A 23,514-nucleotide genomic window follows, 5' to 3' on the forward strand; every position below is an offset into this window, starting at 1 on the left:
AAATAATAAAATCTCAACTAGAAAGTAAAAAAGAAACAGTAAGAAAACAGTATGAAACAAATTAGTACAATTTTTACAAGAAAGAGAGCACATCTGGAATACTGTGTCCAGTTCTGGGCCCCTCAGTTCCAGAAGGACAGGGAACTGCTGGAGAGAGTCCAACATAGAGAAACAAAGATGATGAAGGGAGTGGAGCATCTTCCTTATGAGGAAAGGCTGAGGGAGCTGGGTCTCTTTAGCTTGGAGAAGAGGAGACTGAGGGGTGACCTCAATAATGTTTATAAATATGTAAAGGGTGAGTGTCACAAGGATGGAGCCAGGCTCTTCTCAGTGACAAACAATGGTAAGACAAGGGGTAATGGGTTTAAACTGGAACACAAGAGGTTCCACTTAAAATTGAGAAGAAACTTCTTCTCAGTGAGGGTAACAAAGCACTGGAACAGGCTGCCCAGGGAGGTTGTGGAGTCTCCTTCTCTGGAGACATTCAAAACCTGCCTGGACACATTCCTGTGTAACCTCACCTAGGTGGTCCTGCTCCAGCAGGGGGATTGGACTGGATGATCTTTTGAGGACCCTTCCAATCCCTAACATTCTATGATTCTGTGATTCTGTGAAACAGCAGCCATAATGGATATAACTTTTAAAGCATACCATATTGACTATGGGTTTGATCACAGGAACTTCCTTATTATTTTGAATCAATTTCCTGTTGGCAGAAATCAGTACATAGAAAAATAACAGAAATAATGAAATATTTCCAATAAGTAAGAGGCAGAGGAAGTCTAATAACTGTTTTTATGCAAGCACATCAGAAATCTACTGTCAAAAATACATAGTCCAAAAGTACAGGTGACAGCAGCAAAATTATACAGAATATGATATCAAAGGCCAGAAGGTAGGAAGGAAAAGTTACTTCCCTTTCTAGCCCTGCAACAGTGAATGACCTGCTAACCTGTCAGAGGACAGAAAAAAGCATAAACTAAAACCTATGTGGTCTTCCTAAAGCCTCAGCAGTGGTTCTAAAAATAAGAACTTGGTTTGTTTTCCTTTTCATTGATCATGACACATTGAGTTAAATCAACAAAGTCCTCAGCTGTCCCATTTCTCTGGTCCTCATTAGCTTGGCATAAAACTTCAGTATTGCAATTAACACATGTCCACAGTCTGCATTAAACATACCTTGTTATCTAGTACTGCACGTCTACAAAACTTAGCTCTACAGTCTCTTACAGTGCCAAATCACGTGAACGAATATATTCTCCTGAGCTAATATATTTTTAGGCCTAACACTTGATCCCGACCCACTGAAACAGGTCATTACTTCATCATCTTGATGCAGGGGGAAATGGACTAATCTCAGCAGCTGGGTTGTTGCTCTGTGCAAGAGAGCAATAACTGAATTCTGAGTACCTGTACATACTAGAAGGGATATTATTGTTCACCTTAGATTCCTAAACTAAGCATACCTCAGTCCCAAGAATGTCAGTTACATATTGTTGTTACTGGAATTACCGTATTTCTAAACTGTGTTGTAAACAGAACACTTATCTGTGTTGGGCAATTTTGACCCCAGCTCATCTCTGTTAGGTAATTTCAATCTTTTATCTGTTCCTAGAAGCATTTGCTATAACTAAATAGACATACATAAATATAAATTTATGAGTATAAAATGCATTAGAGTAGTAGCATATCTCGAGATTCTCAGTGCCTCTAGTAATCTGATGATTCCCATATGTTCCATATTTTCTAGGTACCCTGTTTAAGATTGTGAGATCTGTTTTACATTTATTGCATTTATTGCTCAGCACTGCAAATGAAGTCAGAAGAATCTAATGCTTTAAACGTGGCTCTGTAATAACTTTCCATATAATAAAAAGGCACTAAAATACACTTGTGAAGCTCCAAGTGATGATTACCATGTAATGATCAAATGCAGAAAAATCTCATGAGAAAATTACCTGCCCTAATGGCCAACTATAGAGAAGAAGGTGCTAGGCTGATGCATTATCAGAAAGGAGAAAACTCAATGGTGAATAACACATCAAATTACTATAATGCATTCCTTGAGCTCCATTCAATAAATTAGAGATCTTATTGAAAAAAAAAAAAAAAGCAATTGCTTAACTGAAAGTGGTGTTCATTACTAAGAAATGTTGAGAATTAAAATTGAATTTCTGTGTGTGTTATTACTAAATAGTTTTGTGCATATTATAAATATATTAGCATAGTTCTTAGAGCACTATAAATCCTTACCATCTCCTGCATTTCTGAATTTCCCCATCAAGTATTCATTTAAGTACTTCATTTTATATGAGAGAGACTTTACAACTCTATGGCTGAAGTGCCCGAATTCTTTTACTAGTAACGCTCATATTGTCAAAGATGAAGATCTGAAGTCTAACATCTGATTTCTTTTGCCCATGAGGAAATACGTGACGCAAAGAGGTGTTAATATAATGCAAAATCCCACCTCACTAAACCCAAAACTTAAAACTCCCAAGAGTTGCAAGGACAGTAAGGAAAAACCAAAACAAAGAAACCAGAGTACCTGGAGGGTTCTTGCTGAGCAAACATTGACTGACTGCCATGAGAAATGTCAGCAAAGCAACCCCTTTCCAAAAGCTTTAAAATCCCTTTTGGCTTTTAAAAACTCGCCTTCAAGTTAAATTCTATACTTCCCAGCTAGATTTTAATCTCACTGAGGGAACATTATACATGACAAATCTGGAAATGCAGGTAAATATCTTGTTTAAAGGACCATATGTTTTTCTAACCATACAACCAATTATTACAAATATAGACAGGAAAATATAGGTTGGGGACCTTCAGATACTGTTACTTTCAAGGACTAACATGCCTTGAGTCTTTGCCATAGGTGGCATGAAAAGCCAGAGCAAACTTCCAATACAACAAAAAGTAATAATTTACTGCAAGGGATGCTTTACCACAGGCAGTCATGCTTAGATGGCCAGATGACAAAAATGTCACCTCTCATCTCTACTTGTCTAAAAACTCTATCCCATATATGACCTGTCTACAGCTGCTCATCACTCGGGACCAAATCAAAATGCAGAATCTCAGTTTGCACAGGCTGACTATAGGAGAAGATCGCTACACTTTTTTGTTTTTGTGCCTCCCCTGGTTTCAGCAGCAAATTTTATTCCTGATTTCTGAAGAACTGTTGGCTCAAGCTCTGAGTTATGATAAAGATGATTGGTCTATGAGTCATAATGGAAGTGCACCAGTCTGGAGCAATGCAGATCAGATAGCTGAGGATAAGTCACACAAGGAGCTGCGGATAACAGGCTTTCTGAGCCAAGGAGAAATCAGGCAGTTATCATTAGGAAAGTCTGTGAAACTTCTTCAGAGGAGACTTTTTTGGTAAGAAATAATCCTAATATTAAAAAAAAAAAAAAAAAGGCAAACACAAACAAAACCAAACTGGGAACAGCATCAGAGAGCTATATACTCTCAAATAAAGGTTTTTTATCTGTAATGGATTGGTTGGAACATGACTTCAAGTAAGCAGAAAAAAAAACCAAAACAAAACAAAACACAAAAACCACTGCTGCTGCTCATTTTTATATTAACTGGTTTTCTTATTTTTAAAGAGAAGTGTGTTGGTATTCTGCAAGAACACAAGGTCCTGCCTGCCAGTAGTAACTCAGTATTAAATAAAGTCAGTGCATCAAATGGCAGTAAAAATATAGAAGTGGGCAAGAGGGATCACATTTAGAAAATTTAAAGGAAAATGTGAGTTCTGGCTTTCATTTCATAGCAACACGAAGGCTAATGTTAGGAACTGGCCAAGAAGGCCAGTCTGGGAGTACAGCTACAATCTGGGTTAATTATTACTGAAGATAATATCCCAATGTGGTCTGAACATGTTCGTTGAACTACCTGGGCTGTAGGTTGGTGCACTATTAAGCCATGCTGATCTTATTTTCTTTTACAGAGGAGGCTTTCCATTTAATTTACAGTCCACTTCACGGTGCACTATGACATTTTTATTATCCTTTCAAAGTGAAAAATCCAACCAATTTGTTTTCCTTTAATTGCATTCAGTCACATTGTACAGAAAAGCAGTAAGCAAAATGCAGCTTTGTTTCATTGTCCTATTCCTTCGTGACATTAAATTTAACATATTTTTTTTTTCTTAACGGTATTTGTGAAGTAAAATCATGAGCATGCCTGCAGAATTCAAATACTTTCATATATCAGCTCATACCAAAGCAACAGCTTTCAGGAGAAGGCTTTTAGAAGAAGTTCTTGCACTCTGCAGCCTGAAGCAACTAATGTGCAAGACAGAATGGATCTATGGGCTAGAAGAGCACAGTGGGCTGTGTCAATTGAGGAGACAGCATGTCATCCTCATGGCATCCTCCCTTCCTTTAGCATCAAGTTATCTGCAGATGCTCTGGCTTGCAGCTGACCACTGGCTGTGCTGTGTATTGGAAAACTAACTTTTTCTGGCTGAGCACACATTGGCTTGAATAAGTCTTCAAGCCAATGATCACCATGAATAAGTGTTAAAATTCTATTTCAAAGTAAAATTGGTGTATTAGCCTGAGGTTAGCCCTTGTAACAATGTCATTTTGAGGAATGTACATTGTAGCCACAGTGCAAAACCCAGGAAATGCTCACACAGTCCCTCCCCTGCTCAAAAAAAGATTGAAATTCAAAGAGAGGCAATTTTGCCTTTCTTAGAGTAGTTGTATTCCAGAAGTATTTGACTCAGAAATTTAAATAAAACTCCAAATGTATGCAGATGCAAGAGTTATCTTTACCTATTAATTTACTAAAATCTCAGACTAAAATCTGAGTAAAAGGCAATACTTTGACAGAAAGATGTATTAGCTGGGGTTAGGGAAAGACCTCTTTTTCCTGACAATATTGGCCTTTAGCCATGGCCATAACTATCAGTTCACAAACAAAGAATGTAAGGGCAGAAGAAATGATAAGATTCTTATCTGAATTTCTGTCTCAACAGCATTTGAGGCCAAACCCCAGTATTACGCGCAGTCATTTCAGTAACACAAGTTTTAAAATTCAGAGCAGATTAAAGAGTTATATGCTACAGCACACCAGGGGAGTAAGGCACCCCTCTTCCCAAATCTCTTGCAATGTCAGGAACCTGAAGCCCTTCCAAACTCCAAAGTCAGTAGTCCATTAGACTCTGAATACACCAACAAAGCATATAACTATCATCACCATCATCATTATCACCCTTCTGTTCCCTCTATAATTTCAAAGGACTGATATCTCATTGAGGCTTCTTTGCTTGTATTCAGTGCTAAAGAATTCACTTCCAGAGCCTGGAAAGCAATTAGGAAATGTCTCATAACGTCTTGATAGCATCAGAAGAAAGGTCTAGTTGTCTGCACCAACAGTGGCCTTAGACACACTCCAGATTCCAGGCTGGCAGTCCAGGACTCCTTCTCTTGCCATAGGACTAAAAGATTGCCCATACTGTGAACATAGTCTTGCTCAATTTCAGATCACCCCACAGAGTTCATCAACAGCAATAGATTCAGTTGCTAGATTTAAAAAATAAAATTTAAAAAAAAAAAAAAAAAAAAGGAAAGTGCAAATTCAAAAAGGATCTTTCCCAGAGTATGTGGCCAGTAAGGAGAGAGTATTGTTTCCATAAAATAAAATGACTGTGGGTAGTCGGTAAAAAGTGTCTCCCTGAGCACGTGCCTAGCATGCACAGTCTTCTTAGATTAGATGTTGCTCTTGGTATGGAAAGTGGGACCTTAATAGTTCAGTGTTCTTTGAAAGTGAAATACTTCAATTAAGTGTAATCCAAGGCTTCCTTTCTTTCAGCATTGTTTTAATCCACATCTTTAGCAAGCTGGTAGAAAAAGTTCCCTTTCTAAATGTGAATGGGAGATGTTACAAAGCAGAACCCAGAAAGCAGCAGAATGCAAAGACATGCCAGTCAGCATCCTGGTGACCTACTTTCATTGTAGCAATCCCATTTTTGAAGATATGTCACTACTTTTTTTAGGAAAGTTGCACAATGAGGTGTCAGCAAACATGCTGCTTATCATTAAAGATGTAACTTGATGACTGTAAATACTTGTCTGTATGACTGACAACTTTAGTCAACGAGCTCCCACAGTAATGTGCAGTATCACATTCCTAAAGGAATAAACGCTGTTATGTTTCTACGATAGAAATACGCAGAACTGCGCAAGATGCCCATCTACAGTAAAGGCCCTGTTTTAAGGATTCTAAAATTGTAAAAACCGGAGAGACACGTTTTCAGATGACCAATGCGACTGTTGCTTGGGGCTTTTTCTTCTTGGTATTTGAACAAAATGAAAAATTATTAATTCTTCACAGCCACTAATCTTTAAGGCACATGCCAAGCAACCAGACCCATCATCACACTCCCTTACAAACCGGGCACAGCCCAATTTCCTCCTTGAACACTTTGTTCACACACACAAATGTAAATCTGTGTATTTCACTTATTTTACTTAGAAAAACACATGTTGACTCTCAAGTTAGGAACAACTTGCTAAAGGGCTTCATGAGATGATACAGAAGTGATGTACAAAACAAACTGAGGACAACATTAGATAAAAAAAAATGAAAAAATATACCTTCAGGAGCATTCTGAAGCTACAGCCTAAAATGAAAGCACTAGTGAACTGAGTGTTTTCAGATTTCTTTTGGTGGCTTTTTTTGAAGGAATGAGGATTAATAACTTAAAATGACCTTCAAATTGAAAATATTTGCTGGCTTATTTACTAATAATGAGTCAATGTCATTTTATCAGTGGTAAGGGCTACAAAACAAACTTTAGTTCATTAGCAAGCCAGCCAAGAACACCCAAAAGTAACCTCAAATAAATTGCTGGGCAGCGTATTACTAGGTATGTATTTTTACACTTAAGTCTGGAGCTAATTCTTTAGAAAAATAATGTTTAGAAAGCACAATGAAAAATGAACAATACTTACAACCATACCGTTTAGGGACACCCAGCAATCTGGTGGGAAATCCTGGAGTAATGGTACTAAAAACTGCAGGCAACCATCCCAGTGGCACAGCAGCAACATCATTCCGATCAGATTAAAGATTCTCACCACAGCACTGGCCAGATCATACGTCATGTGGAAAATCTGTGGGCAAAAATTACAGGTGATGTATCTGATGCAAATGAGAAATGCAAAACATTTACTTGTCAATAAGCAGGTTAAAGACAAAGAAGTATCATCCTGAACTTCTAGAAAAGCTGAGATTTCTCAGAAAGGCCCAATAATTTGGTCATGCTAATTTAGGCAGAGAGCTGTGCTGAGACACCTGATTCTTGGCTGCACACCAGTGCTACACAAACTGCTGAAAAAGACATCTTTTGGATAAGAAGTCACCAACTAAAGTGTTTTCTTGAAGCCTACAACTCCTTCCAATTACAGCAAATTTAAAAAGCTTGGTAAATGCAATGAGATCACTACTTGTCTGTGAACTTGATGCTTAAATACTCATAAGGCTGTGAGAGACAGAAATTCGACGACTTGTTCAGAAAAGACTGACCTTCATATTTCTTACCTTCTTAAAAGCATCAAAATCTGAGTGAAGAAACAATGTAAGTAATTCTACATATTTTTGGACTTCTATTTCTACACTGTGTGTTTATTAATCCAAATTGCACATACCAGTCAACAAAGCAAAATGACAAAAATATAGTTCATTGCTATTAATCATTAGCAGTTTTTCTAAAACACTGAGAATCTTGTAAGTTTATATCAAACTAATATAAGGATTTCAATGTATTTCTCCTTTCATAGACAAAAGAATGTTTGCATCTGAAAAGTGTCTTACAACAATCACACATATAGTCTTAAAAACCACACAAACATTTTCAGGCTTGTCATGGGCAAGTTCATTGGAGAATTAGCTTTAACGGCAGCAGTCAGCTGCCAAATAGTATGGAGATAAACAAGGTATTTAACACTTTTCTGCTATTTGGTTTTAAAGCACTTCCAGGCTATAAATACAGGCATATTCTTTACTTATTATACAATTCAGTCAACTCAAGATAAATATGTTACATTTTAATATGCGTAATTATCACTACCCAGGAGTTCCATTTAGAAGATGAAGAATATCCAGTGAGTATTTCCTGGAATTGTAAGTAGAAAATAGTATTTAATTGTACAGACAGACATAGAAACCAGAGGCTTTAGTGCTGAAAACATCAGATTGCTAGAAGTATACAGGAATATTGGCACACAACATACTGCATTTGTAAATAAAAGAATTCACATACGGAAGAGGGAAAGTTTGTATCCCACATCTTACGTATCTAAAGTGAGAGCACAGATTATGTACCCACACTGTGCAAATACAGAGAGTGTGTTATGGTCTTTCAACACCATTTTTTGATAGTGGGAGTTTGCCCTTGTTTAAAAATGATGGCATATGTTTTGAGTCCCAAAATGCAAAACCTACATAGTAGAAACACACCTCAGTTATTAACTTTATGTGCAACACATTTTTTCACGCTAGGCCACTTTAAGAGTATATATTCCAAATACCGGTCTGATAGACACTGGAAAAAGATACTTGTATCAATATTCAAAATGTCATGTCTTATCCAAATACCATGTACCTCCTGTCAAAAGTGAGAAGATGACACTGGTATTTAGGATATACTGTAAATGGAAATAAAAAGAAAAATGTCACCATTACACATTTCTGTTGTTAAGAAATTTATTTATGTTACAGCTATTTCAATAGCTATAGTTTCAGTAGCATAATACAGAATGAGAGAGTAGCTGTGTGCACTGAAATAATTTCATTTTAAAGAACAGGAAAAAATAGCAGGGATTACTACTGGTTTGGAATACTAACACCCATGAAGATAACAGTTTATCCACATGGTTATTATACTATAACCACAAAGTACAGATGAATTCCTAACCAAATGAAAAGTTTCAGAAGTTTTGTCAGAGAAAGCAGGATCTGCCCTAGATTATCTGTCTGAGAAAGTGCAGAAGATCAGACAGAAATAATACATATTTTATACAGAGACAACAACATCTCTACACTAAGGCTGGACAAAATTCTGAGTTCCCACCCACGCTGTTTTCATACTCCCTCAAGCTTCCTACTAGGCTTTACTGAAAGAGACCAGATTTTCAAAAGAATTCACTGTGTTGGATACTGAGTATTTTTTTAAAATGTGTTACAAATATGACAATCAGAGCCAAACTGAGCACAAACATCTCCATTTCTATACCTAGAACGTGAACTTTTCTGAAAACATGCACCAAGGTGCATGTGATAAACTGGGAAAGAACTGGTTCTCCAAAACCATCTGAAGTCCAAAAACTAGCACTTGCATATACCCAAGGCTCCTGAATCCTTACCATGCCTCTGCAACGTTGGGCTTATGCACCAAGACAGATTGTGCATGCATCCTGTGATCATAGCTGCATAAAAATGACCACTCTGTGGCTCTTTCACTTGGATGGAGCCCATCTTTGGGCATCAATTCAGATTACAGAAATGGTCTAAACTGCAAAGCCCATGTCTTGATACAGAATTTCCAACATTCCAGAGCATTCTGTGCTAGTACATTTCAATTTCAAATTTTTAAATTATTTAATTGGATAATGTGCACTGCAAAAACCCCAAAAGGTATACATTTCAGCACTTCCAAGATCTTGCCTAGCTCTTACAGACATATTACTCCCTGCCCACTCCACAAGATCACGCAATGGCTCAGTAGGGGTTCCCAGTGAGCCAGCAGAATCAGGACACAGAAGGAGATATTACAAAGGGAGACTAAAATTCAAACCAAACATCTGGGGCAGTGTGTTTAGACTAAAAGGCCTTGCTGAAGCAAAGAGATCTGCCATTGGGTTTGGGCTCTTGCAAGGACTATTCTGTCTTGTCACAGTGGTATGACTGAATAACCATAGTTTTTCCTCAAAACCTCTTCATAAGGAGTGTGCCTCTGCAGAAATGGTCATGTGCTGCAAGAACAACAACATATTGAAAATTTCATGTGAAACCAAATCCAACAAAGGAAATGACTGCAACTGGCTGTATGTGACACTGCAGCCTTCTACCATTTCTGAAACCTGAATTTCACTCCAGAAATAGCTCCTGTGCAGCTTAGTATTCAGGATCTGTATTATTAAAAATGCATGAACATATTCTGGTATTATCTGGACTGCTTAACATGGTAACATTGTATCAGCATTTCAACCATACTACTGATTAATTGTAGTGTTTTATGGCTGATCTTTTGCTTATATAGCCTAGTGTAATCACAGTCTAATGACTGTGACAATTTCGCATTAAATAAAATAACTTAGTAAGAAAAATCTTAAGCAAATGTTGAAAAAAATCTTTTAAACATCTCTATGTATTCTCTCTCCAGTAAACAAACACTGGGAAATGCGTGCTTGGTTGCAAAGAACATTCAAATACCCAAAGCACACATTGTAAGTAGACAATAATATTTGTTCATAGCAGTTTATTGACATATTTACATTTGGAAAGGGGGCTTCGTTTTTTAAAAGTAATAGTAACTACCCTGTGGACTGAAGTTATAAATTAAATGTTTAATATTTTATGTTCTTCCATTCAGGAATCGATTGTGACACTCTGGAACAAGAGAAGTGAAGACATTTTTTTATAGCATTTTCTTTTTTGTAATCACAAAGTACATTTTCTGTATTAATTAGAGGAACTGGAGGAAAGAAGGCTAATGCCACTCATTTCACCAGATAGTGGCTTGCCCACCAGCTGCTCCTCCAATGGGACAAGAAGAAACAGAGGAAGACAGCAAAATCAATTTACCTTGATTTTGCAGCATGGTACATCATTCAAATCAAATCTCTATGTTTGAATGGATATCTTATCAAGATAATATTCACAATGAAAATAATTCAAACCTTGCACACAACTGAAGTCCTAAACCCATGACTCAAGTAGTTAAGTATAAATAGCCTGATTATGCTTAAACACTTACCATTTGCAAATACAAATGAGCAGAACTGCAGCTGCAAAACACATTTTAAAATCTGTCCACTTCATTTAGACTCTTAATTTCATAGCTGAAGATTCGGCTTAACCAGCAAAAGGTGCAAATTTTGGAAAACACATTTCAAAAAAATTACTAGCGTGAGATGAGATTACTGCAACTGAGAAAAAATTGAAATTCTCTTATAAACTAACTTCACATTTTTATTTTTCATTATACAAAAGATTTAATGGATATCTCTCATTACTACACAGTTTCATTTCAAGTATATATGATACCTTTTATGTTACCACGTTGGCGGGGGGGCACACTAAAATAGTGTCATTTTTCTTAGTTTCCATATACTTAAAAATCAGATTTAATAATTAATTTAGTTTATGAACTCACTTCTGAGAACTGAGAATTTCTTCCTACATTATTTTTGTAACCTTTTGTCTCTTTCAAAACCTTATTTTTTTTCCTAAAGAGCTGGCAATGTCTTTGACAAAGGCTGAAATGTAACCACAGATTAACAGCTTCTAATATTTTGGCAAAATATTGCTCACAGAGAATAAGAAATTGCTGAAGAAGTCAGAGTTCACACATTTTATCTCAGTTTTTACTCATACTTTATTAATGACTCTTTTTTTTCCTATGTGTGAAGCAGGAAGTAGACTATTCCTTCCTCCCATTTATAATGGAGTGTATGTTTTAAATCCTGCTAACTCCAATTTCTGAGCCTGACACAGAAAAACTGTCCCGGTCTTACCAACCCACTTACTTAATAGTATTTGAGTGCTTTCACATTAAGTTAATAGAGAACATTTAGTTTAACTAAATGAACACAAAATTTGTTGAACTGTTGTCTTGGAATGCATAGGTAACCTCTTCTGCCTTCTGATAATTAGCATGTAGTATTTGTTCAGTTATGATTTTTATTTCAGCTTGGTTTTTAGTTTCAGCTTATATGCAAATTGGTTTATATAAACTCTGATAATTTAATTCTGATTTAAAAAAAAAAAAAAAGGAAAACTAACTCAAGTAAGTCTTAGGACTTCCTGGAAAATGTATTCAATTCTCACATCACTGAGTTCATTTAGATACCTCTTTTCTTCCATCCCTCAGAAGTGCTAAAGGTGCTCAATATTACAAAGCTAGTTTGGGTTTAATCTTCAAATTAGGATTTGCAACATGCCTCAGGCAAAATGAAATGACACTTGTACTAAGCGAGCTGTGTGGAGTCTGGAATGTTAAATAGCCACAGTGGGGAGGCAGAAAGAGCTGCACACGTGCATGGAGACTCTGGAAAGCACACTGAAATCTGTACCAAGGACAACACTGGAAATTCAGGCCGGACTGCAGGGCAAAGTAACAGTTACAAAAATGACAAGGGATTTTTGGTTCAGCCTCTGTGTCAGTCCATAATTATTAGGTTTAACCCTCACGGCACCAACTAGACAGACATTAAGAAGAGCAGGATCCGAGTTTTCCCACCTGAGCTAAATGTTCACTTTTAAGATAGTGGTTGTAACAAAGCTCCACAGAAAATAAAATAATATAAAAGAGGGAGGAGAGCACAAAGCTTCTTTCTGAGCATCCATCACTCCATCTACTTTAAACAATGAAAGGCAATCATGGCTTTTTGTTCAGCCATTTCATATTCTACAAATCGATATTAAAAGACATTATTTGTAAATATCACTTGGGAAACTATGGGTCTGATCCAATTCCTACCAAAGCCAGTTTCTTTGGGAGTCGCAAGTTATTACACACTACACTGGAAATACATCTGCACAAGTAAATGTCCATTGATTGAAATGCCTGGCTATGTCCTCAGGGTAACATTTTACACTCAGCTGACTCCTGATGTGTGTGCCTAATTTTATGATAAATAATAAATCATTGATAATTCAGTAGTGGGAAAGGTATGTAGCGCTATTTAATCTAGTTGTGTTTGTGACCTTAAGCTGATGGTAAATGCAAAGATCTTCTTCTTTAGTTGGCCCTGAAGGAAAAACACCAGTGATTTTATAAACAGAACAAACTATTTTTAATCAAACATATCCGGAAAAAAAGATAGGAGAATGGCCTATTTTATGTGACCTTTAAAAATTGTTATTTTTCTAGATGGAGTCAATCTGACATTAGGTTTTATAATAGAAGTCCCATTTATTCTACTTCAAGGCATGTACAAACGGAAGCCAGCTTCTGTGGAGCAAAAAGAACAGCGCAACAATATATAAATGTGACAGTGTGCTATGTCCAGGTTAAACCTGAAAGCATTAATAAAACTACTTTGCTAAGGGAAGAATTAGGCAAGCCTTGAAAAGGTCACATAAAACCAGGAAGCAAAACTTATTTATTATATATAAATTCTGCATTATGTATTTCCCACCTTAAATTTGGCAATGCTATACTAATATATTACCTCTCTCACAGAGGTTGCAACTTCACTGCCAAAACGTGTGTTTTTGTTATCCTGCTGTGATTAATGTGTTTGACCTGTATTGACACCTAAATAGAAAGGAGCAGTCACTTCAGTTCTGTGATGAAGAAAACAAGCCAAGAATGACAGACCTCAGGATCCTGGAATAAAAAACACAGTGCTAATTTTCACCATCTTTTTACAGAGGTGGACGTCTCATTCATCACTTACACTGATGACAGAATGTACCTTATTAGGCTAAGCTTTTATCTTTGTTAACTGAAGCAATGTAAAAACAAACCAACCAAAACCAGTTCACAGCTGTCAGAAAGACACAACCATGCAATAATAACACCCTGCCTCTGTGACAAAGTTTAGCTGAAGCTCTTCTCCTTGATTTCTAGTACCAAATCAAGAGTTACCATGTGGCAAAAAATACTTGAGCTGCACATGAGCACAGAGATTGAGAGTTTTGTCCGCTTGAAATACAGCTCCATTCCCATTTCAGCATTATTTCAAGCACCAGCACTGTCTGACCTTCAGCTCAAGCTTCTTGATGGGCCAAGTATCTCAAGTGACAGCATCACTGAACTCAAGCTGGAGACCTCTGCGAGTGGAGCTGAGCTTGAAAGAACATTGCATTTATTATCTTTTTAAATTATTTATATCTTACAAAGAAGGCAGCTCAAAGATAGAGGCAGACTCTAAATGGCCCAACCTATTATTTTTCTTAGTACTCGAACAAGAACAACTGTTTTTCATATTAATGTGCAGATGTATTCTGGCAGCAACAAGAAAAAATAAGTTATTCACCATCACTGCTCTGCCCACAGAAAGGCCAAGGCAGGAACTCTCACAGCACTGAAAAGGGCAGCAGAGCAAACGATGTGAATCCTAAAAATATCAGGGCATGAAGTCAGAAAGCTGTTTGCATTTTTAGGAATTAATATCAGCTTCTGAATCCTATGTTTCTCAGTTGTAATACACAAACAGTTTTCATCCTTAATGAATAAGAAATAAAACAATAAATACCATATACACATTTGCAAAGAAATATATCATAAAACATGTCAAAAATGCTGAGACAATTTAGGGAGATTCTTAGTAATTACCAAAGTCTTCCAAAAGTGCCACATCCAATAAAACCATTTTACGCCAGTTTTGATCACCCAAGTCTCACAAAGCCTGGAGTCTTTTGATTTCTGTTTTTAAAGCATAACTTTGGAGATAATCACGCTCCACCCCCACACATGAGGCCTTTTCCTCTGAGTCACCTATTGAAGGAGACGAATGGAGCAGTGCTCTGGCTGCACCTGACATTGACACCAGCAGGACATGATCCAGATTCCAGGACCCAAAAGTGAAATTCAGTAAAAATTAATAAATGCAAAGTACATACACTGCAGGAAGTGCTTAGAAATACATACAAAGTAACAGCTTATATGGGAAAAATATATATTTTTACAACCAACACTGTACAAACAGAACACCTGTAACCACCCCCTTTCAACCTCAGTATTTTCCTAAACTTCATTTTTTTTGTTAAGGTAGTTATGTTTTAACTGCCAAACTCAGTGAATACGAAGTGAAATCAGATACTTTCTGATAGCAGGAGAAGCACTAGAGCACTGGCTGTACACAGAAACTGGAAAGTTTGCATGTTTGCAAAAGTTTATCTAAAACTGCTGTTTCTGTAAAACAATTTTGTTTTTTCTTTTCACTAGATCTGTGTGTCATGACAGGCTTCAAATACTTCAAGGAGCTTCTCTTATCTCAGCCAGAATCAGGCTTGGGAAGCAAATGAAAGCGTGTGAGTAAGAGTTTTCACTTACGTCATTCCAAACATCCAAAAGAACCAGCTGGAAATTTAAGGGAATGGTTCATTAATGTTCTTAAATCACCAGTTCTTTTTACATTATGCCTACCCTCAAAGTCACACTGCTGCATATCTGAGCTTCAAACTAATTGTCCTAATTATAGTACAGCAACATGATGATCCAATAGCAAACAACTGAAATAATGAGGAATATTTATCCTGGGGATTGAAGTTTGTGTCTTACTGAAGCTGTTGAGGTTAATCTTCCAAACATGGAAATAACGGGCAAAGAATTGAAAATGAAAGTAATCACATTAAATTTCCTCTGGAACAAAAGTTCTGAGACAAAATTGACTTGCAATGCTTTCTTTATGCATGTTATACCTTAATCTTAAAAAGCCCTGAAATGTTGTTTTATGAGGGACAACATTAATCTTTATATATTTAAGTTGTTAAGATTAAATATAAACCGTGAATAAATATGCAACATTGCATACAACATTAGAATCTAAATTTTGCTTTTTACAGCAATCAAAAATAAGGGTTCAGAGGCCAATCCTTATTTAAAAAAAAGTGTCTGTATATATGTGAATAAATTATTGAGCTAATTACATACCAATGATTTGAGGCTTAAGTCAGTGTTTCAAAATATTGACAAATTATTTTAAAAATTATATGGCAAATTAAACTGCATTGTAGAAAACCTATTTTTGGGAAGTACAAGTGAAGCTTACAGTTGAAATCTTACTGTCACTCAGAATCACATAAAGGACCCACTTTTTTGATTTTAAAAGTTAAATACAAAAAATAACTGATGCCTAGGCAGGTAGAAGGAACACACCAGAATCACAGTCTTAATAATTTACCTCAAATATTGCCAGCCGAAATTAAGAATTCAGCTGCCTGGTAAAAACTTCATGTAGTCAGAAGTTTAAAGAAACTACTTTTGACATTTGCATATGATATCCTCTCTTGTAAAATATAAGGATGGATTAACACTGGGTACAAGCAGACCTTGGGAGATGTGTGGCTGGAGAGCAGCCCTGCAGAAAGGGATCTGGGGCTGCTGGTCAACAGCAGCTCAAGACGAGCAGCAGCGTGTGCCCTGGAAGCCAAGAGGGCAAAGAGAGTGCTGGGGTTCATCAAACATGCTATGACCAGCCAGTCAGTAGAAGGGATTGTCCTGCTGCATTCAGCGTTGGGGTGGCCCCAGTTTGAGCACTCTGTGCAGCCCTGGGCCCCACCACTGAAGAAGGATGTGAAGGTCCTAGCAAGTGTCCAGAGGAGGGCAACAAAGCTGCTGAAAATGTTAAAGGAATGTCCTGTGAGGAGCAGCTGAGGCCTTTCGGCTTGTCTCATTTGCAGAAGAGGAGGCTGAGGGGCAACCTCATGGCTCTCTACAGCTTCCTGAGGAGGGGAGGAGGAGAGGGGGATGCTGATCTCACTTTCCCACTATCCAGTGACAGGATACATGGGAATGGTTCAAAACTGCACCAGGGGAGGTTTAGATTGGACATTATGAAACATTTCTTTACCAAGAGGGTGGTCAAACACTGGAAGAGGCTTCCTAGAGAGGTGGTTGTTGCCCCAAGCCTGTCAGTGTTTAAGAGGCACTTGGACAATGCCCTTAATAAGAGGCTTCAACCTTTGATCAGCCCTGATGTTGTCCAGCAGCTGGACTAGATTATCATTGTAGGTCCCTTCCTACTGAAACAGTCTATTCTATTCTATTCTATTCTATTCTATTCTATTCTATTCTATTCTATTCTATTCTATTCTATTCTATTCTATTCTATTCTATTCTATTCTATTCTATTCTATCCTATTGTATTCTAAATTATGTTTACTTGGTTTAGTACATAAAACTACCTTGAGCAGAAATTTCAGATCCTGAATTATTCTGTTTTTGTAACTGTGTTCAACATTTGGTAAATACATTACTTGAAAAAGGTAGTAGGTAGGCGCTGGATAGAGACTCGAACTCTTGTGGGTTACTCTGAGCAGTATTTATTGTAGAAGATTCGCAGGAACAGCAGCGTTGGGTCACCTCCTCAGAGAGTGACAATCTTACAGCAGTATAACTAGTTATTATATAGGGTTCTAACAGGTATTATGTAACTAAGCAAAATTTATCACTGTCTATCACTGTCGATATCTATCACTGTCGATATCCTCAGGTTCCTTCCGTCCCAGTGGTCTGCGGGTTCCACTTCTTCTTTCTTGGCAAGTACCGAACGACAGGTCATCGGGTCGCAGGGCTAGCTTCTTTTGAAGTTCCACCTGTCTCATTTGTTATCCATAGTTCATCAGTCTAGCATGGAAATCAGCAACCCTAAGAATAGCATTTATCAATGTCTTAACCAAGGGTACAAAGCAAGCATAAGGTAACCACGCTCGTGGTTCTGGGTAAGGGCTATACAGGGGACAAGCTGAGACTTTCAGCCTTAGCAGCGCAGCTTATAACACTGATATAGGCCTAAAATCCTAATTTCCTATTTCCTACAACATGACTATCATTATTATGAAAAGTGAGTGTATGTTTGTACACCCACAAACATAATTTGCACACAGTATGGAATACTCAAAAGTCTCTACAGATCTCTATGGATAGGCTATGAAAAAGTGAGAGATTGAAAAAAAAAAAAAACAGGACAAAAAAGCTATACAAGTGATATCAGGAAAGAGTAACCACAGTAAGAAGCAATGCTGTTCTATGGTCCTATTTGTGTTGATTTTTGCCTATTTCCAAATATAATTTAAAATAATCCTTGCTTCTGATGGGGAAAAACACCAAGCAATACTCATGTTTGTCACCTGTGCAAAGGAAAACCATCTCTCGTATCACATTTACTTAAGAACAGACCACATTCCCCTGTTGGTTACTGAGTGGGTTTAGTGTACGCTAGCCCACGCACAGCCTTTTTCCAGTCTCCTGTTTCTGCTTTCTCTGTCTTCTGATACTGAAACTGACTCCACAGTCCAGCTGGCATCAAACTGGCTACTGAGCAGCAACATAACCCACACATGACAGCCGAATGATTGGCAGCCAATAAAGAGAACACATAGTGAAGCAAAACTTGAGGCTAAAAATTTGAATACAGTCCCATGTACCCATGCTTTTTCTAATTCTTCCTTGAACAGAAGGAAAACACTGGGACATTTTGTTTGGGATATTTAATAGTTTTACCTTCCATTCTCTTTCCATTGCTGCTAAAATATGGAGATTTTGCTTCCTACTGTTTGAGCGTATTCCTCTACAATACAGGCTGCAATCTCCTGCTTTCTTTCTCTTTCAGTCTGTTTTTGACTAGCCCTTAGTTTGTGCAGAACTAACCACTGATGTTTTTATCTCTGCTTTCTTTATATAGCTCACATCTAAAACAAATGAAAGACTGCTAAAGCAGTATCAAGTAATATTTGTAAAGAAAAGAGTATTCTTACTTTCTGCTTGTGGATTATAAGCAAACCCAAATTGGTGTTGATATTTTTACTCATATTTTTAAAGGCAGGTTCTTATGTTACTAAATACCTGAAGGAAAAGGTTTTACTTTCAGTAAGTAGACCAGAACTTCCTTCTGGTTTCTGTGCTTTCTCTTATTTTTGTTCTCCAGAGCATCCCTGCAGTACATTTTCAGCCCATCCCTTCCAAATGTTCTAATTTTTCTATACTCTGACCCTGTACTACATCCTCTTTTGTTTTTCATTGTTTTGATACACGCCCACAGAGAGCATGAAAATTGCATCCAAAAAAACATCCAGAAATGGTTGTCCAATTTAGAGAAAGTAACTCTGTCCATCCTTTTTCAGGGTGATCATATCCAATGGCTGCCATTAAAGGTTTAGTACTTCAACTACCACATCATGGTAATATTGCTCACCCCAAGCCAATGCAACTGTGTTTCAGGTGACCCCATAAAACTTCAGATTAATTTAATAACATGATTTATGTTTCTCATATTTGTGTGCCTATCAAACTTATCTCAGAAATTGGTGGGAGGCTAAAAATAGCTATTAAAAAAAAAAACAAACCAGTAATAAATCTGAGATGTTTACAAAATTACACAACTCCAGGGACTGGGACATAGAGAGAAAAGCAATGCTGCAAGGCCTACAGTGAAATTGAAAGAGTTTGCAAGTTTGTGCTGATATTTCAATCATTTACTACATTTACTCATTAGTCCTAAATTACAGAACTCCTTTATTTCCAGAAGGCTAAATCCTGGAAATGTTTATCCTGTGTGCTTTCAGTCCCGCAGTTTGCATCTCTGGGACAGTGTTGTGACAGAGACTGAATAGCAAGAACGATATTTATGCAATTGCAGAGTGAGAGTGAAATGGAGAGTTATTTTTATCATTGAGTTCGGCAGCACCAGTTAAGCCCTGTGTGCTTCAAATGTTTTAAAAGGCCTAGTTTGCGCATGGTAGAGCTAATAGCCCAGGAAAGTAACCATAAAAAACAGAGAGGTAGCAGGAGGGAGGAGGGCAAGTGTAACCAGGGCATGCAAATACCACCTCAGCACACATGAAAATCGGCTCAGTAAGACTGCACACCACTCAGGTAGTGCCATCAGGAGCACTGAATGACAGTGTCTCACCGCAGTCAGCAAGGATAGAGAATGCAGCAGTGTGGAAGCACATCCCTGAGTAGCAAAGGTGGTAAGTGCCAGGAGAAGCTCCGGCCCCAGGCCACTGGGGCTGCTGGCTGCCCCTTCCCCAGGCACCTCTTCTGATGTTGTCTAATATGGTAATAACAGCTGGACATTCAGCTTTTGTCCTTTTTTTTCCCACTGACCAGGTTTGCCCACATGCCATGATCAGGCATGTAAACTGAGCGCTTTTACATGGAGCTCCCAAGTAACCCCACCCCACAAGTCAGACACTGTTTTATCTCCAAATCCTTTTCCAGCTGCCTAACTTTTGTGTGCCTGTGTGCTGTGTGTGTGCGTGGCATCATTCAAGGAAGGGAAAAGGGCAAGAGAGAAGAAAGGAGAAGCCGCAGCTTTACAGAGCTATGAAAACTATTTGCCTACCCAGTCCTTCCCCTGCAGAGACAGGCCATAAGCAATGAACACAGGCTGCAGGGAGTTTTCTGAAAGACTGCTGAAATGTGGAGTAGCACTTACTCAATTCTCTACCAGGCAGTGTTCCCTCAAGTATAATTTTGAAATTACTCTGGACAATTTATCACCTGCCCAAATGACCCTGTCACTTGGCTAGTCCATCTGCCTGGAACTTGCTCTAATATTCCCAGACCCAGAAGCAGCAATAAACAACTGCCATTTTTTATAAATCAACCTGCCAAATACAGCTTTTTCATCCCTGTCTGATGCTCAGAACAAATAATAGTCATTCCTGGGTCACCCACATGTTTTCTAGACATTAAAATGTCATCATTTTCACTGCTAAATAGAAGAAGGAGAACAAAACCCAACCACAATCACGATCGTTCTGGGAAAACCTTTACGGTCTGATCAGCTACCATCTGACTTCTATTTCTGGAATAAACACATTAAAAATAAATGAAGAGGCTGTCTTACTTTTTTAGCATGCCTCACGTTAAATATTCAGACTGTGCTCTGCACAAGACCTCCACTTATTCTGCTCACTTGCTTGTCTTTACAGTACGAACTGCAGAACGGCTCATTGCTGAGAAGCAGGAGACAGGGACACCATGGCTTGTTCCTGGCCCCCCACATCTGCCTGGACAAAGAGCAGCTGGCCAGCAGCCAGAGGACCCTCTGAGGTTGCTACACCCTTTCTTGTGCACCCAGTACAAGGAAGTCATACACTTCTCTTCCTCTTTACTCCCTTGAGTTTATAAAGTGAGAGTGCTCACTGTCTTTACAGTTATTATAAGAAACAGTGATAAACATTACTTAAATTAAAAAAGCATAAATAGTTACTTTTTTTTTTTTTTCCAAGAACCAAGGAATTCATCACATCAGAGTAAAAATAAAGTGAATGTTAACTCGGAAAGTCAAAACAACACAACTGAAGAAGTGCATAATTATTTTCAAAAGATGGAGAAGGTTTTGTAATCACAGACAAAATCCTCCTTAAATCACAGTTAGGTCTCTCTAACATCTTCCTTTCAAATTTTTAGTTTTCCTCTCAATTGATTTGTCTTCCCTTCACACTTCAGTGATTATTGATTCTTCCCTTCTGAAGGAGCACAATTATAAAACAATTATCTGGTCTCTCAGTATTTGCCTGTCAGCTAGAAGTAGCATGTTATTCCATTAGTGTACTGTTAGATCTTTTCTCCTTATTGAAGTGCAACTGTTAAAATGGAAAAACAGTGTCCAGTCTGTTTTCTGGTTGTGGACATAATATACAAACGTATGTATGATATCATCTGTACATGGATATATATATATATATATGCACACATAAATATATACAGATGACAAATGACAGTGATGTATGCAGAAGTAACACTGGGCTTTTGATACGTGGCTGAAGCTTGTAAGCAATCAAACCCCATCTTCTACCTCAGCCACGCTCTCCTCAACAGTCCTTCACCACCAAATGCACCATTTCTGTGTATAAACACAGCACCAACCAATGCCATGCTCAACACACAATTCTTTTCCACTTGCCCCAATTCTTCTTCGCTCTCAAAAAGCCCTTTACCTAAAATGTGAAGAGCTCCTTCGGAGGATGCATATACCTTCAGGTATCTTGGGGAAATCCTTGCCTCCCAGAAGTCAGTAGGAGTTTGCTATTGCCTTCAGTGGATCTAGCATTTCCTCTCATGTCTGAATTGAACTAAGTGGCAGCTAGTATGTCCCAGCCCTAAGAGGAGAAAGGATTTGGGAGGCACGAATCTGACAGCCAAGAGGGAGAGACAACTGTGTCGTAAAGATAGCAAAAACATAAGAAATGTGCTTCATATGGATTTTAGTTCCTTTCAAATACTATTCTCTGTTTTATAAGATGTCATACATTTTGGTATTATGCCTGAAATAACAAAATGATCCATTAACATCCGGATTCGGCTTTTATTTGTGAGCCTGCACTCCTGGCACTGAGAACATGGACGTCTCCCTTACCAACAGACAGCACCAGGATACCAGGCCATGCTGGTGAACATACTACTTTCTGAAAAGCAAACTAGAGAAAAACTACTAGATTTTGCATCTTTTGCAGTTTACATAGGATTCACATGGAGACTGGATTTTATCTAACCAACTGAAGACTGCTGTCATGTGGGTATTTACTATTCTCATATCATCACCTGACGACCTAAGAGAAAATAAACATATTGTTTTATATGTGCTGTGGGTTTAAACAATATTTAGCAGGAAACTGAGAGGAAAGGGTCATTGCTACCTGATAAATTTGTGTACATAAATACAGAGTGTAAACCACAGCTCAAATGACCAAGCACTGAAAAACAGCATAGAGAACATACACAGCTGTATTAGAAAGTTTCTTTGTTCTTCCTATTATAATTATCACTTATTTTACACAAACTTTAAACAATGTACAAAAACTGCCTTGCTAAGCAACTTGCAACATCACCTAAACCCAGCTAGTTAAGGATTCAGAAAAAATACCATGCAACTTAATGCATAAAATGTCTGAGGAACACGCAAATGTCTTAACATTTTGTTCTTCTCCAATACATAACCTATTTCATTTTAATTCACTAGGCTTTTGGATGTCTTTTGCCTTTTTCTTCTCTTTTCTATTTTCTTTTTTTTTCTCTTCTTTTCTTTTCTTTTTTTTCCTTTCTTTTCTTTTCTTTTCTTTTCTTTTCTTTTCTTTTCTTTTCTTTTCTTTTCTTTTCTTTTCTTTTCTTTTCTTTTCTTTTCTTTTCTTTTCTTTTCTTTTCTTTTCTTTTCTTTTCCCCACCACTTCAGCTTTCAGACTTATTTTTCCACTACTGCATTTGGTGTAACAAAGGTCTCACATACACTATTTTGAAACACTACGTTATTTGTAGAAGTGCCTTGTGACTATCATTAACCATTTTAAGACACAGTTAAAGGTTTTTTGTGTCTTTCAGCTTTGGCTCTCTCAGCTCTTCTACACCAGATGTCACAGAAATCATTATCCCCAAGCCAACAGGACTGAAGCTACTTCAGCAATGGCCCAGGTGTCACCACTACTAACGATTGCTAAGAAATACTATAATGAAGATTCCTCTTGGCTATCACTAGCAGCTTCAGCTGTCATGCTTTACCTTTTGAAGCATATTAATACAGCTGACATTTGTGATCACACTGAAAAGCCTATACATAAATGTATATAGACCTATACCTTTACATACCATTTACCAAGTAG

General features: G+C 37.6%; 1 protein-coding gene across 1 annotated transcript in view; it reads right to left on the minus strand.

Annotated features, from left to right (window-relative positions):
* Positions 1-23,514, minus strand: part of HCN1 (hyperpolarization activated cyclic nucleotide gated potassium channel 1) — a 196,033-nt gene that overhangs the window by 87,782 nt on the left and 84,737 nt on the right. The window contains exon 3 of the mRNA XM_065045178.1: positions 6,969-7,130. Within this exon, the coding sequence (XP_064901250.1) occupies positions 6,969-7,130 (162 nt within the window). The remainder of the gene's footprint in view (positions 1-6,968; positions 7,131-23,514) is intronic.

The sequence above is a fragment of the Columba livia genome, chromosome Z (assembly GCF_036013475.1).
Source record: "Columba livia isolate bColLiv1 breed racing homer chromosome Z, bColLiv1.pat.W.v2, whole genome shotgun sequence".
NCBI lineage: Eukaryota > Metazoa > Chordata > Aves > Columbiformes > Columbidae > Columba > Columba livia.